Source organism: Acinonyx jubatus, chromosome E1, assembly GCF_027475565.1.
Source record: "Acinonyx jubatus isolate Ajub_Pintada_27869175 chromosome E1, VMU_Ajub_asm_v1.0, whole genome shotgun sequence".
In the NCBI taxonomy this organism is placed as follows: domain Eukaryota; kingdom Metazoa; phylum Chordata; class Mammalia; order Carnivora; family Felidae; genus Acinonyx; species Acinonyx jubatus.
This window is the reverse complement of record NC_069397.1, coordinates 36,411,004-36,424,401: the sequence shown is the minus strand read 5'-3', so window position 1 is coordinate 36,424,401 and position 13,398 is coordinate 36,411,004. Positions and strand designations below refer to the sequence as shown.

Sequence of the window (13,398 nt, the reverse complement as noted above, 5' to 3'; positions counted from 1 at the left end):
CCGGCAGCGATACCGCCTCTCACTCCCGGCCCCAGGCCCTCATCCCCTGGCTGAAGAACGCACTAGGAGCCATCAGCTTGCACACTTTACTCGGCGCCCAGCCTGTAATACCTCGGGCGGCCGACGCACGGCGGAGAGGCCAGAATGCCGGGCTCTAGGGCCTTCGCCCCAGTTATTGGTGAGCCCACGCCGCGGGGCGGGCCTACGCGTCCACTAGGCCATGGGCCATGTCAGTCTTGGGAAATGGGGAAAGGGAGGAGGAGGAGACACGCTCAGCCATTGGGCTCTTTCGGCTGTCAATCAAAATGACATCCGGCGAAGGCCGCTGTCTCGGCTCGCTGATTGGAGAAACGTGTTCCTAGGAAAGACGCGGAGGGCGGGCTTCCGAGTGAGGTGGGAGGAGGGGGCGGGGAGGGAAGCGGAGGCTGGGGAGCTCTAGGCCGGCCGGTGGTGGCGGGTGCAAGGCCGGGACTCGGGCTGAGGGCCTGCTGTGGCGGCAGCGGCGGACGCCGAGCTCTGCAGCGGGTATCAGGCACACTCCTTTTCCCGACGCGAGGGGCGTAGCGCCGCGGGGCCGAGGCTTGTGGGGTGAAGGGCGGCGGGGTGGAGCCCAGGGGCAGGAGGCGGGAACGGCGGGTGAGCGAGGTTCGCGTCGGGCCCGGGCCCTGGGCCTGGCTGGGAGGGGCCGCGAGGCTGTGGAGAGAGCCTGCTCGGGGGTGGGTTGGGCTGGGGAGGGCTGAGGGCGCGAGAAGGCGTGGTGTGAGGCCCGGGCCTGGACGGGGTGGGGCCATCCGGACGGAGGGCGGGGTGGGGTTTGGCTGTGAGGGTGGGTCAAGGCCGGCCGAGTAGCACTTGTTCGCTGTTGCCCCAGAAGGCTAGAAGCCCAGGCGCCGACAGCGGGCATGGCGACTTGGTCCCAGCCGGACTCGGGTATCCGGGGCGGGGTGGGAGCGGGCTCAGACCAGAGGCCTCTGGCCTTACTCCGTCTTTAAGGGGCCTTGTCCAGTTTCTCGAAGTGAATTGTCTCTTGGGGGGTTTTAGTCATGAATTGCGTGAGAATGGGAGGGTAGTGTAAGCAAGAATTCTGGGTCGCAGTTTTGTTTACTTTAACCAAATAAGGGGTGTGTGTGTCCGTCCGTCTGTCCGTCCGTCCCTCGTCCCCCTTAAGATGAAGTTGGTAGGTGGGTCACGACAGTGAAGAGAGTTACCTTGGTTTATGAGGTTAATGGAAACTGAAAAGTTGAGACTAGAAACTGAAAGGCAGATTTACTCCCTCCCCACTTGGCTATCTGGCTTGAGAACTTGGCCTTATCCTTCTATTTTGGCTCAGAAGGTCATATGAATGAAAATAAAACCTGCCTATGCAAATTATGGGTCGAATAATCCTGCCTCACCACCTCACCCCTCAGTATTCTCAGCCCCCTTTTATATGAGAGATAGGAAAAGGAATTAATATTTTAAAGCTGGGAAGACAAAAGGCATTATTCTTTTGCCAAGTGGTGTCCTGAACGTTGTCCTCATGTCCTTTTGCGCTCTTCTCTCACTAATAGCCTCTCTCTCCCTTTAGAACTGGAAGGGACAGGGGTTGTGGGTAGTTTTCTCCTGAGATGGGAAATCAACTTTTCTTGAAGATAGGAAATGGGCTTCTCGGGCTAAAAATAGAAGCTGGGTAGTGTGTGGATGAAGTGGGGGAGGGTTGGTAAATCAGACCACATGTAAAATATTTTGGATGCCCCGGGCATTGTCTGCTTATCCCACACAAGCTACCTTTTAGGGTATTACACATTTAATATCCAGAGACTGGGATCCTTTGTGAGCAGTATTTTCCTTTCGTAGTTTTCCTGGTTATAACAGATTTTTGGTTTTTGTTTCTCTGGGATATTTTTTCAATAAAATATAAAAGTGGCGTTTGAATGTGTTTCCTGACTTCTGCCTTGATCATGGTGTGAAAATTCTAGAATCTTATCCTGTTGCTCTTGTGATTCCCATTTCAGGTTTCTCTGGAAACCCCCCTGGTAAGTGTGGAGGAGGCGGGACACTCTGACCCAAGACAAAAGGCCTGTAGCTCCAGCCAAAGAAAATAAACCTTAGGGAGAAAGAAAAAAAAAAAATCCATCAGCTGTTCCTGAGAACAGCCTGCAGTGGAATCCACAGAGAGGACAACTGACGTGAGTGAGGAAATGACTGTATGTGGATTGTGGAGACAGTAAGTCACGTGGGCCCTGAGGGCCTGGACTGGGTTAGCAACAGTTGTATGTGCAGAGGTGAGGTATCGAGAAGGGAAAAGTGAATGTGGTCTGGAGTGTGGCCTTGGCTTCACAGGGCGTGCTTTCCTCTGAGGCCATCCAGGAGCTCAGCCCCTGTGTTCTGCCAGGGTGGGATACAGGGTTTGGCCCTGAGGAGGGTACCTTGCTGGCTGGAGCAGCAGAGCAGTGGCCTTGATTTGTCTTTTGGAAGATTTAAAAACCAAAAAGCATAAACATTCTGGTCCTTCAGCAATGCTTTCTCTGAAGAAATACTTAACGGAAGGACTCCTCCAGTTCACCATTCTGCTGAGTTTGATTGGGGTGCGGGTGGACGTGGATACTTACCTGACCTCACAGCTCCCCCCGCTCCGGGAGATCATCCTGGGGCCCAGTTCTGCCTATACTCAGACCCAGTTCCACAACCTGAGGAACACCTTGGATGGCTATGGTGTCCACCCCAAGAGCATAGACCTGGACAATTACTTCACTGCCCGGCGGCTCCTGAGTCAGGTGAGGGCCCTGGACAGGTTCCAGGTGCCCACCACTGAGGTAAACGCCTGGCTGGTCCACCGGGATCCGGAGGGGTCTGTCTCTGGCAGCCAGCCCAGCTCAGGCCTTACCCTCGAGAGTTCCAGTGGCCTCCAAGATGTGACAGGCCCGGACAACGGGGTGCGAGAAAGCGAAACGGAGCAGGGATTCAGTGAAGATTTGGAGGATTTGGGAGCTGTAGCCCCTCCAGTCAGTGGAGACCTAACCAAAGAGGTTAGTGGCCACATGGCGGGGTGGGCGAGAGGGATCTGGGGTCGCAGGGGTGGGGTGGTACCGAAGGAGCTTGGTCATGGTACTTGCCCTGTAAAGATCAGTGGTTGGGCAGGGTGGAGGTGGGGGGCTCTCAGGCATTGTTCGGTGACAGGAATGAGCTGAATTGTCTGACCGGGGTTGGGGGCTGGGAGCATTTCCTTGTGTTGAACGATTGACCCACCTCTAAATGTACCGTCAGAGCAGTGGGAGGTTCCTAGAACATGCCAGCGTGTTTACTGCTTGGATTTCAACATGACTGCTGGAGGCCCCGGGGTGGGGGAGGGAGTCATGTTGTGATGGGCTTTGATGCGGTGTAGATCTGTTGCTAAGACACAAATAGTTTGTGGACTCTTGCCTTGTACCTCCCCCACGTCAAAACACACATGCATATCCTGAAGTTCTCCTCCTTTGTGGTCAGGCCTGTTGTTGTAAGGTCCTTGATAAGTCGGCTCTCCTGGGCCTGAGCCAAGGGGTAGATTTAGATAGTTACTCTTGGCCAGGAGAGGGCCAAGGCTCCCATTCCTTGCTGAAGGCCTGTTGCAGGGAGTAGGGAGGATAGGGCTGGGAGCTAGAAGCTGCATTCTGCTGCCTAAGTCCACTTCCTTTGAGCTCCTGACATGTGGCTGACATACTATTCTGGGCAGAAAGTGAGGCCCTTGCCTTTAACGATATGAATGGCTCCTGCTGCTCCTACCTCACCAACATGATGATAAGACTACTTTGAGCTCTGTGTTTGGCTCTGGCCTGCCGCTCGGCCTTCAGGAGCTTCAGAAAAGGTCCGCTGCACTCTCCTGACCATTAGGGAAAGAGAAGGCTGGATTGCGCTGGCCTGGGTTTTCCAGAGCTGTGAGTCTCGGGGAGGGGGGTTGGGTATGTAGAAAGTTTTACAGGTGCTGCAGATCTTGGCTGTTTTCTGCCCACCAGTCAGACCAGGCTTTGCCTCCTGTCCTGAATTCAGGCCTGTTCTTGAGCTCATTTCTTTGAATGCTAGTGACTGTCAAAGCGTGTGGCTTCCTCTGGGCCAGTGGTCTTCAGCTGGGGGCGATTTTGCCCGTCTAGGGGTATCTGGCAGTGCCCAGAGACGGTTTGGTTGTCCCAACTGGAAGAGCTGCTGTTGGCATCTATTAGGGAGAAGCCAGGGATGCTGCTACACTTACTAAAAAGCATAGCACAGGCCCCAAACGCCGGATCGATCTGGTCCCAAATGTCCGGTAGTGCCGGGGTTCCTCTATGCTCAGCTGGCTCGTGCTGGGTCTGCTTTGAGAGAGACTAGAATTATCTGAGCATGGGAGCTGTAAGCATTCCTTACCTTGTAGTGCCTCATCTATATTTTACAGAGCCACTGGGAACTTCGGCTTTTTTTCTGCTTTCTCTGTCCTTTTCGTTCAAATGGGCTTCAGTCTTGGTACGGTGGTCTGACAAAGTATGCCTCCCAGCCTCTTCTTCCGTCCGCCTGCCCTGATGTTGCTCCCCAAGGGTGGTGTGACTGGGCTTGCTCCTGGGCGCTCTGCAAGTGTAGCTCCATTCCTCTTCCAGCTGGGAGCTCTCCTGGGATGGGATAGGGTGGGATGTTTGGATATAATTGGAAGGGTTGGGGCAGAATGGGGTGGGACTTTGACCCTGCTTTCTTCCATTTTTTGGCCTTCATGAAGGTTGTGTGTTCCTGATTCCAGGCCTTCTCTCCTCCCATTGGGGGGTTGGGGGTGGGTCAGCCTTAGGGGCCTAGACTGGGTGTGGGGGAAGGGAGGGTTATTACGTGTCCAGAACAACATTTCCTCAGCAACTCCGGGATAAAAATACCCGGGTCCAGAGCATGTGACAGGCGCTGCTGGAGCTGGTATTATCCCTGGGGTGGCAGCGCTCCCCCGCTGTCAGGCCGGTTCGATGGACAGCCATAGCCCAGGCCCTTGTCAGGGATAGGATTCCCCTCGAGGTTGGCGCTCTGCCCAGCGCAGGGGGTGGCTTGTGTACAGCTCTTCCCCGGCGAGGAGCAGTGTGTGACCAAGGAGAACATACTGTCCCTGACCTGACCTTAGGCTCAAGGGCTGCAGCAGTGAGGATGGAAGTCAGAACTGTGATCCTGATTCTGTTGGCGGCTTTCTCCTTCCTTGCTTTAGAGATGTGGGCCAGGGGTCAGGCAGAAGAGAATGCTCTTGAAAAAAGCTGGGGTAAAGCGGGATCGTGGGACACAGTTGTGGCCAGGATGTTGCAGAGCACTTGTCTCCTTCGGGCTTGTGTCCCTCTTCTCTTGCTCGGAGCTAGGCCTGGCCGGCCCTGTGTGCAGATGGCTTTCCTTCTTCCTCCCTTCCGGCCTGTCGGTGGGTGACCGAGCCCCTGGCTCACAGCGGGGCCGGGTGCACTGGGTTCCTGCCCAGCCCAGCTTGTGATCCTTGGGCTTCAGGATGACCGGCCACAGCCCTTCTGAGAAACCGGAAAACTCCTTCCACTTCCAGGGAAGAACTAGATGCCCCCAAAAGCTGTGGGAGTGGTTTCTGCCCAGTCGTGAGTGGGCTGGGTGAGCAGGATGCGACAAGAGGGAGAGTGGCACCCCTTCCCCCCAGTGCTCTCTCACTGCGCCACCCCGGCTGGCTGACTGGGCTGGGTGGGGCTGCCCGCCCCTGGGTGCGTCTCCTTGAGGAGACGGAGGCGGCCCAGGGATGGGCTGGTTCCTTGCGGCAGCTTCTCCAGCTGCCCTGGTGCAGAGATTGGCTCCCGGCTGCAGCTAGGTAACAGGCGGTGGGAGGGGATTGGCTCCTTCCGCATCTCCAGCGGAGACTTGGGGGAGGAGATTGGCTCTCGTCGCAGCCTAGGTAACGACAGTGGGAGGGGATTGGCTCTTTCCGCAGCCCAGCTGCTGACCTGGGGGAGGGGATTGGCTCTCCGCAGCCTCAGCAGTGACCTGCGGGGTGGGAGGGGGAGGGGATTGGCTCCTTGCTGCAGCCTAGGTAACAAGTTTGGGGGGCGTGGGGAGGGGGAGAGAGGGAGGAGCGGGAGGATAGGCCCCGGAGGGAGCTTGCTCTCCTCTGCAGCTTGAGCACGGAGCATGGGGTGGGAGTCCCGTCTCACTGCAGCCTCTGCGGTGAGCTCAGGGTGGGGGCTGCCGGGCGCCTGAGTGGAACTGGGGTTGTGAGGTGGGAGGGGGCTGCTCAAGGATGGAGGAAGGGGGCTGGGCTGGGCCGCCCAGGCAGCAGCACGGGCGGGGCACCCTCCTCGGGCCCCTTGGAGCTAGCAAGGGGCCACCCTTCCAGCCTGGTGTGCTCCCTGCAAGCCAAGAGCTCCTTGCAGCCCCCTGTCCGGCTTCCCGGCACCAGCTGCCCCGGGGCTCATCTCGCAGACCATGACCCGCCTGGACCGCAGCTCTCACAGTGGTGGGGGCCATGCCAAAGGGAGCCGGCCCCTTAACTCTTTGCTGGCTGGTCACCGGGTGGCCCAGCCCCCCTCTGCTCCTGGGTCCAGGGCTTCTGTTCAGGTTGGTGTATGTGGGGGAGACTAAAGGGAGAGGTACACCTGGGAGGTCTTAGGATCTGGGAGGGTTTCGGTGGGAAAGGGATACCTGGTCAGGGCTGGGGAGGTGGGTCTACTCTGAGGATGTTGCTTTCTGGAAAGTGTTTTTTTACTCTCTGAATGGAAGGCAAGAGTTCAGGGTTTCCTCGGCCACAGGGGATGGCATGTGTAGGAAGCCCAAATGGCTCTTACTTATTGGTGTTCTGTGCTGGTGGCAGTGGGGGTGGCAGTTGGTGCAGGAACTGATCAGGAGCTACCAGGGTAGAGTAGGAAGGAGGCATTTTGGTGCCTGGGGTGGCAGTTGTGGCTGAGCGGTGATGGGGTCCACGTCCTTGAGTGGGCTGGCTGACGGAGCATCAGTGAGTCCCGGGGTGTGGCGAGGGAGTGAGCGCGCTCATGTGAGGGGACACCAGGGGCCGGCCTTGGCAGGGGTGGGGTGCCCAGTGAGGATCAGCTGACTGCCTGAGGCTCTCTTGGGACTGAGGCGGCTTGCTAGGAGCAGCTGAGAGTGGGGATTCTGGCAGGGATGGATCTTGAGGTGAGCCTGGGCTTTAAGAGTTGTGGGTGTTCTGCCTTACTCCTTCCTCAGCCAGGGAAGGGAGGATGGCCGTAGGAAGGGCCGGAGACAGCCTGTCGCTGTCATTGGTTGCATCAGGTGGTTGCAAATGCAGGGATTTTCCTCTCTGGCCCACCCCACCCCTTTATGCAAATGAAATGGCACCATAGGCTGATGCAAGCCTGGCCACCGGGAAGCAATTCTGCATGACAGTTCGCCCTTGCTTGGCCTGGCCAGCATCCTACAAACCCAAGTTTTAAGGGATTCCCATTCCCAAAATGAGAAGTGTCTCCTGCTTCCCCCTTCTTTTCTTGTGTCGCCTGCCTGTGTCTCTGGTCCTAAGCCCACAGACTTGTGTGGGGATGGTCACGCTGGTCATTTTTACTAGCTCTTGTTTGTGGGCTTTTCTTCTTTCTTTCTTTTTCTTTTTCTTGAGACCGGTATCTGGAAATGGATGAATGAAGCCTTGTTGGTACAGAGGGGACAGGAGCTGGGAGAGCTGCCCCCCACTCCCAGGACTTACCAGGTTGATGCTAGGAAGGGCCCTTGGATCCAAGAACTAAAGTCATGGTGATCTGTCTTTCAGGACATAGATCTGATTGACATCCTTTGGCGACAGGATATTGACCTGGGGGCTGGGCGTGAGACTTTTGACTATAGTCATCGCCAGAAGGAGCAGGATGTGGACAAGGAGCTGCAAGATGGAGCGGAGCAGGATGACACCTGGTCAGGCGAGGGTGCAGAAGCTCTGGCACGAAACCTGCTAGTGGATGGAGAAACGGGGGAGAGCTTCCCTGCACAGGTACCTTCGCCTCCGCCCACTTCTAGAAACCCGTCCTCACAGAAGGCAGGTTCTGTCTGTGGGATGAACCTGAATGTATCTTGCGGGCTGGGTCTCTAAGTCGCTTGGACTGAGGAAGGGGGAGTGGATGAGCAACAGAAGCAGAGGGGCCAGGCCTTGGTAACAAACAGCAGAGGAGGCAAAGCACCTAGCAGCTTCCTGTTTGCGCGAGGACGCTTCCACTCTCCCTCCGTTCTTTCCTGGAGTTTGGGACTCAGGGCCAGCCGTTAGCCCGGGAACAGAGGGAGAGTGCAGGCCTGTAAGCATACACGTCCTCCTTCAGCTTCCCCCTTGGAAAGGCTGGGGAAGAGGCCTTGGCCCGCAGGCAGCCAAGGCCCAGGTCAGTCAGACTTACAGTTGCTGTTGCCACAGGTGCCTGGTGGGGAGGACCAGACGGCCCTGTCCCTGGAAGAGTGCCTTAGGCTGCTGGAGGCCACCTGCCCCTTTGGGGAGAATGCTGAGGTGAGCAGGACTCCAGGGAGAGCCCACTGAGCCAGCAGGGTGGCCTGCACACCGTGTCCCCCTCTGCGGCTGCCTGAGGGGCCAGGTCCTGGTGCTGGCCTTGTTCTGGCTGCTGGGGGTGAACTCAGAGGAAGGAAGAAACAGAACCTCAGGTGGTAGTCTCTGGGAGGAACGCAGAAGGTGGTCTTTCCTTCGCCTCGTTAAAGCCTCTGTGTTTTGCCCTAGTTTCCAGCAGACATTTCCAGCATAACAGAAGCAGTGCCTAGCGAGAGCGAGCCCCCAGGCCTTCAGAACAACCTCTTGTCTCCTCTCCTGACGGGGACAGACTCGCCATTTGATTTGGAGCAGCAGTGGCAAGATCTCATGTCTATTATGGAAATGCAGGTAGGATTATTAAAATGGGCCACGATCCTATCGGACAGTGTGGGGAGTGTTTTAGCGCTCAGTTGCTTTTCCACCTCTGGAACAGAAAGTCACGCTTTTCTCTGATCTCAGGGAAGTGGGGACACTGAGAGGTCATTGTCCAGGTGTCTCCTTGGGGTACGGGGTAAAATCAGGATTGGGGTTTGGGTTAAAACCCCAGGGCTGAGCCTTCTAAAGCAGGACCGTCTTCTTGGTATGCCTTCTTCCTTTCCTTTAGGTAGGCAGTCACTCGACTGAGTGCTTCCGGGGCTTAGCATTGATAAAACTAGACATTCACACAGTGCTTTATAGCTGTTGTCATCTTTCCGGATCCTTACAGTCGTCTAGTTAGCCCTTTGTTGTCTTAAAGGTGAGGAAATTGGAACTCAGAGAGGTTAAGTGATGTGCCCATGGTCACACAGCAAGCAGCGCAGCTAGGTTTTCTCACTCCAAGACTGGTGTTCTTTTGAATGTGTGGATTTTGCACCGAGGAGGTGGGCAGTGTTAGGTGTTCTCTTCCTCTCTCTCTGAGGTGGGGGGGAGTCTGGCCAAACACAAGCGGGAGCCGGGCAGTCCTGCCTTGGGGTGGGGTCTCCAGGGAGGAACCATCTCCGCCAGTGGACCAAGCAGGGCCAGGAGCTGACCCCTGGGCTCTGGATTCCAGTGTGTCGCCCTTGTACCCATGCAACCGTGCCTGCGTCAGGTGCCCGCTGTGCCCCCAGCCACACTGGGGGAGGGAGTCTGCTCAGAGTGAACGGTGGTGCTCTTCTCCCCTCCCAGGCCATGGAAGTGAACACTTCAACAAACGAGATCCTGTACAGCGCCCCTCCTGGAGACCCCCTGAGCACCAACTACAGCCTTGCCCCCAACACTCCCATCAATCAGAATGTCAGCCTGCATCAGGCGTCCCTGGGGGGCTGCAGCCAGGACTTCTCACTCTTCAGTCCCGAGGTGGAGAGCCTGCCTGTGGCCAGCAGCTCCACGCTGCTCCCGCTGGTCCCCAGCAATTCCACCAGCCTCAACTCCACCTTTGGCTCCACCAACCTGGCGGGGCTCTTCTTTCCACCCCAGCTCAACGGCACAGCCAACGACACAGCAGGCCCCGAGCTGCCTGACCCGCTGGGGGGCCTGTTAGACGAAGCCATGCTGGACGAGATCAGCCTGATGGACCTGGCCATCGAAGAGGGCTTTAACCCCGTGCAGGCCTCCCAGCTCGAGGAGGAGTTTGACTCTGACTCAGGCCTCTCCTTGGACTCCAGCCATAGCCCTTCCTCCCTGAGCAGCTCAGAAGGCAGCTCCTCTTCCTCCTCCTCTTCCTCCTCCTCCTCCTCCTCCTCTTCATCCTCGTCCTCTTCCTCGTCCTCTTCCTCCGCTTCTTCCTCCTTTTCTGAGGAAGGTGCTGTTGGCTACAGCTCTGACTCTGAGACCCTGGATCTGGAAGAGGCCGAGGGCGCCGTGGGTTACCAGCCTGAGTATTCCAAGTTCTGCCGCATGAGCTACCAGGATCCGTCTCAGCTCTCCTGCCTGCCCTACTTGGAGCACGTGGGCCACAACCACACGTACAACATGGCGCCCAGCGCCCTCGACTCTGCCGACCTGCCGCCGCCCAGCGCCCTCAAGAAAGGCAGCAAGGAGAAACAGGCCGACTTCCTCGACAAGCAGATGAGCCGTGATGAGCATCGAGCCAGAGCCATGAAGATCCCCTTCACCAACGACAAAATCATTAACCTGCCCGTGGAGGAGTTCAACGAGCTGCTGTCCAAGTACCAGCTGAGCGAGGCCCAGCTGAGCCTCATCCGCGACATCCGGCGCCGGGGCAAGAACAAGATGGCCGCCCAGAACTGCCGCAAGCGCAAGCTGGACACCATCCTGAACCTGGAGCGGGATGTGGAGGACCTGCAGCGCGATAAGGCTCGCCTGCTGCGGGAGAAGGTCGAGTTCCTCCGGTCCCTGCGGCAGATGAAGCAGAAGGTCCAGAGCCTGTACCAGGAGGTGTTTGGGCGGCTGCGGGATGAGAACGGGCGGCCCTACTCGCCCAGTCAGTACGCACTCCAGTATGCCGGGGACGGCAGTGTCCTCCTCATTCCCCGCACCCTGGCTGACCAGCAGGCCCGGCGACAGGAGAGGAAGCCAAAGGACCGAAGAAAGTGAGCCCGGGAGGAGAGGGGGGTTGACGCTCACCGGGACGGAAACTGAAGGGCTGGGCCTGGGCCTGGACCTGGACCTGGACCTACAGCGGGGACTTACACGCCTTCTTATCCAACAGATCTCAGACGGGAGAAACTGCGGGTCAGTGGACAGGAAGAGGAGGGCGCAGGCGCTGTCTGGCTCCGCTCCCCCCCGGTGGGGGTGGGGTGGGGCGGAGGTGGCCAGACCGTTTTGGGTGGACAGGGTCCTCCCCTGCTGTTTCCTTTGAGGGAGGGGGTGGTGCTGGCCTTGCTGCAGGCCGACCGAGGGGAAGAGGGAGGACCGTGAGAGGAAAGGTGTAGAAAGTCTCATTCCTGGAAGGAAGGAGGGATGGAAAGGGGTAAAAACAAAACAAAACAAAAAAAAAACAACCCCAAAAAAATCAAAGCGGGAAGAAAATCAAACGGCAGGTTAAAGGTCGGCTCTGGCCAGGATTCCAGGCAGCGGGATTTAGGTGGGACTAGGCCACAGGCACCAGTAAACCCTACTTCACCCCACGGGAGGGTGGAACACGAGGTGGGATCTGGGAGGGGCTCTGTAGGCTCCTGCTGCTCCTGCCCTGTGGCAGCCCTGAAGGGGAGCCTTGGAGGTCTCCTGGAATGTTCTCAGTCGTCGGGGAGCCGCTGGGACCCAACACTGGCTTGGAGGGTTTGGGTCCAAGAGCAGGGCGAATGGGAAAGGGTCACGAGGCCCCAGTGTCGCAGCAGCCCCAGCACCCAGCATGTCACTCACTGCCCCGCCACTCCGTCTCACCCGGTGCCCAGTCCCCCCTGAGCTGAGGCGCCCCCAGTTTCCATCAGAGCCTGCATGCCAATGCTGTTCTCTTGCCCCTCCCCGCCGCCTGGAGCTCTTGTGCAGCTGGGGTGCCGCCTCGAGGAGGGGGGGATGATGTGGAGAAGCCAGGCAGCATTCAGCACAACACTGGGGGGTGACCCTTCCCTCAGGTCACCCCTGCCAACCACTGGGCATGTCACTGGAAGACAAACCACAAAACCCAGCAACAAAAACTAGTCCTCTTAGAATTTCTTGCGCTTTGATTTTTTTAGGGCTTGAGCCCTGTATCACTTATAGGGTCTAGAATGCTTGTGTTGAGTAAAAAGGAGATAACCCCAATATTCAAAGCTGCTAAATGTTCTCTTTGCCATAAAGACTCCGTGTAACTGTGTGAACACTTGGGATTTTTCTCCTCTGTCCCGAGGTCTCCGTCTGCTTTTTTTTTTTTTTTTTGGGTTTCTTTCTAGAATGAGAAGTGCATGTAATGGGGGCTGAGAGCACCTCCCCCTAGGCTCTCGGCCACGGGCTGCTTCTCCACACCCCCATCTTAGCAAAGGCCCCAGGCAGGAGGACTGCCTGGGGGAGGCAGAGAGGGGAGCGCCAAGGTGGCCAGATGGTTCCAGGACCACAGTGTCTTTATTTTTAACTGTTTGCCACTGCTGCCCCCACCCCTGCCTGGCTCTGGAGTACAGTCAGCCCCAGGCGAGCAGGAGTGAGTTGTTGGGGGAGAAGTCCTGATTCTCCTCCCCTCCCCGCTTGGCAGGGGTGAGGGGTGCATTCTAAATGAGCAGTAGGGATAGAAGGCACGAGCCTGGGAAGTGCTTTTATAAATTATTTTCCTTGTAGATTTTATTTTTAATTTATCTCTGACCTGCCAGGGAGAGGGGAGAGAGAGAGAGAGAAAGAGAGAGAGAGAGATGCTGTGAGCACATGACAAAATAAAATAAAATAAAATGGATGATTCATTCTCAAGTGCAATTTTTCCCTACTTTGAATAAAAAACCCTGACCCCATGAGGGGAGGACTGGCCATTGTGTGGCTAAGGCAGAGCTTACAGGGGAAGGTGGGTGGAGAACAGGGGAGGTTGACGATGAGGAATTTAGAAAGACAAAAAGTCTTAAGTGGGTATTAAAAAAACTCTTAAGTGGATATTAAACCTTCCAAGCAGGTGTTGGCACCTCTCCGCAGGGTTTGCCAAGCTGAATCCTCTGGGGAAGGATTCCGAGTCCTTTTGGCCGCTTTCTGCTGGGACTGGGCTAGGCGGAGGTGCTCTCGCCTGGTCCAGCGGTGTGTTCGCCTGTGAAACGCCGCATTTTTAAATCTTGGCCACGCTGTTGCTTCTCTGGTGGCCCCACGTGCCAGAGAGGCGCAGCGCATCGGAGGGCGGTCACGCCAATGACAATGAAAACCTGGGAGGTCGACGAGACCAGCACATGCCAAGCGCTGGCGCTGGCGTGTGTCAGCAGGGCCACAGAACCGGGAGCAGGAGGCTAGACTCCAGGGGTTAAGGCATCAGAAAGCCTCCCCGGCTGAGGTGAACAGACTGGTGTCTCTCAAAACACCTCCTTTGATACCAAGCTTCCGAAAGAGCTGAATGCCCCCAGGTACTTGGTGCTTGCTGGAAC

General features: G+C 57.1%; 1 protein-coding gene across 7 annotated transcripts; it reads left to right on the top strand.

Annotated features, from left to right (window-relative positions):
* Positions 1-12,738, top strand: NFE2L1 (NFE2 like bZIP transcription factor 1). 7 transcript variants are annotated; one of them, XM_015078549.3, is made up of 6 exons: positions 1-178; positions 1,995-3,008; positions 7,694-7,909; positions 8,321-8,410; positions 8,636-8,794; positions 9,593-12,738. In XM_015078549.3, exons 2-6 carry the CDS (start codon positions 2,499-2,501, stop codon positions 10,961-10,963), a joined length of 2,346 nt encoding a protein of 781 aa, XP_014934035.2. In that variant the 5' UTR covers positions 1-178; positions 1,995-2,498; the 3' UTR covers positions 10,964-12,738. The 7 variants fall into 7 exon arrangements, with proteins under 7 accessions (XP_014934035.2, XP_014934034.2, XP_026889769.1 ...); XM_015078548.3 differs by lacking the exon at positions 1-178 and adding an exon at positions 388-525; XM_053212056.1 differs by lacking the exon at positions 1-178 and adding an exon at positions 791-930 and having other exon boundaries at positions 7,727-7,909.
* Positions 12,739-13,398: the final 660 nt, after the last annotated feature.

What these genes read in the sequence shown, in the direction of transcription:
- NFE2L1 (XM_015078549.3), top strand. Translation starts at nt 2,499, where the DNA reads ATGCTTTCTCTGAAGAAATACTTAACGGAAGGACTCCTCCAGTTCACC. An exon ending in GTGGAGACCTAACCAAAGAG is followed by an intron (nt 3,009 to 7,693) that starts GTTAGTGGCCAC and finishes TCTGTCTTTCAG; the next exon opens with GACATAGATCTGATTGACAT. An exon ending in GGGAGAGCTTCCCTGCACAG is followed by an intron (nt 7,910 to 8,320) that starts GTACCTTCGCCT and finishes CTGTTGCCACAG; the next exon opens with GTGCCTGGTGGGGAGGACCA.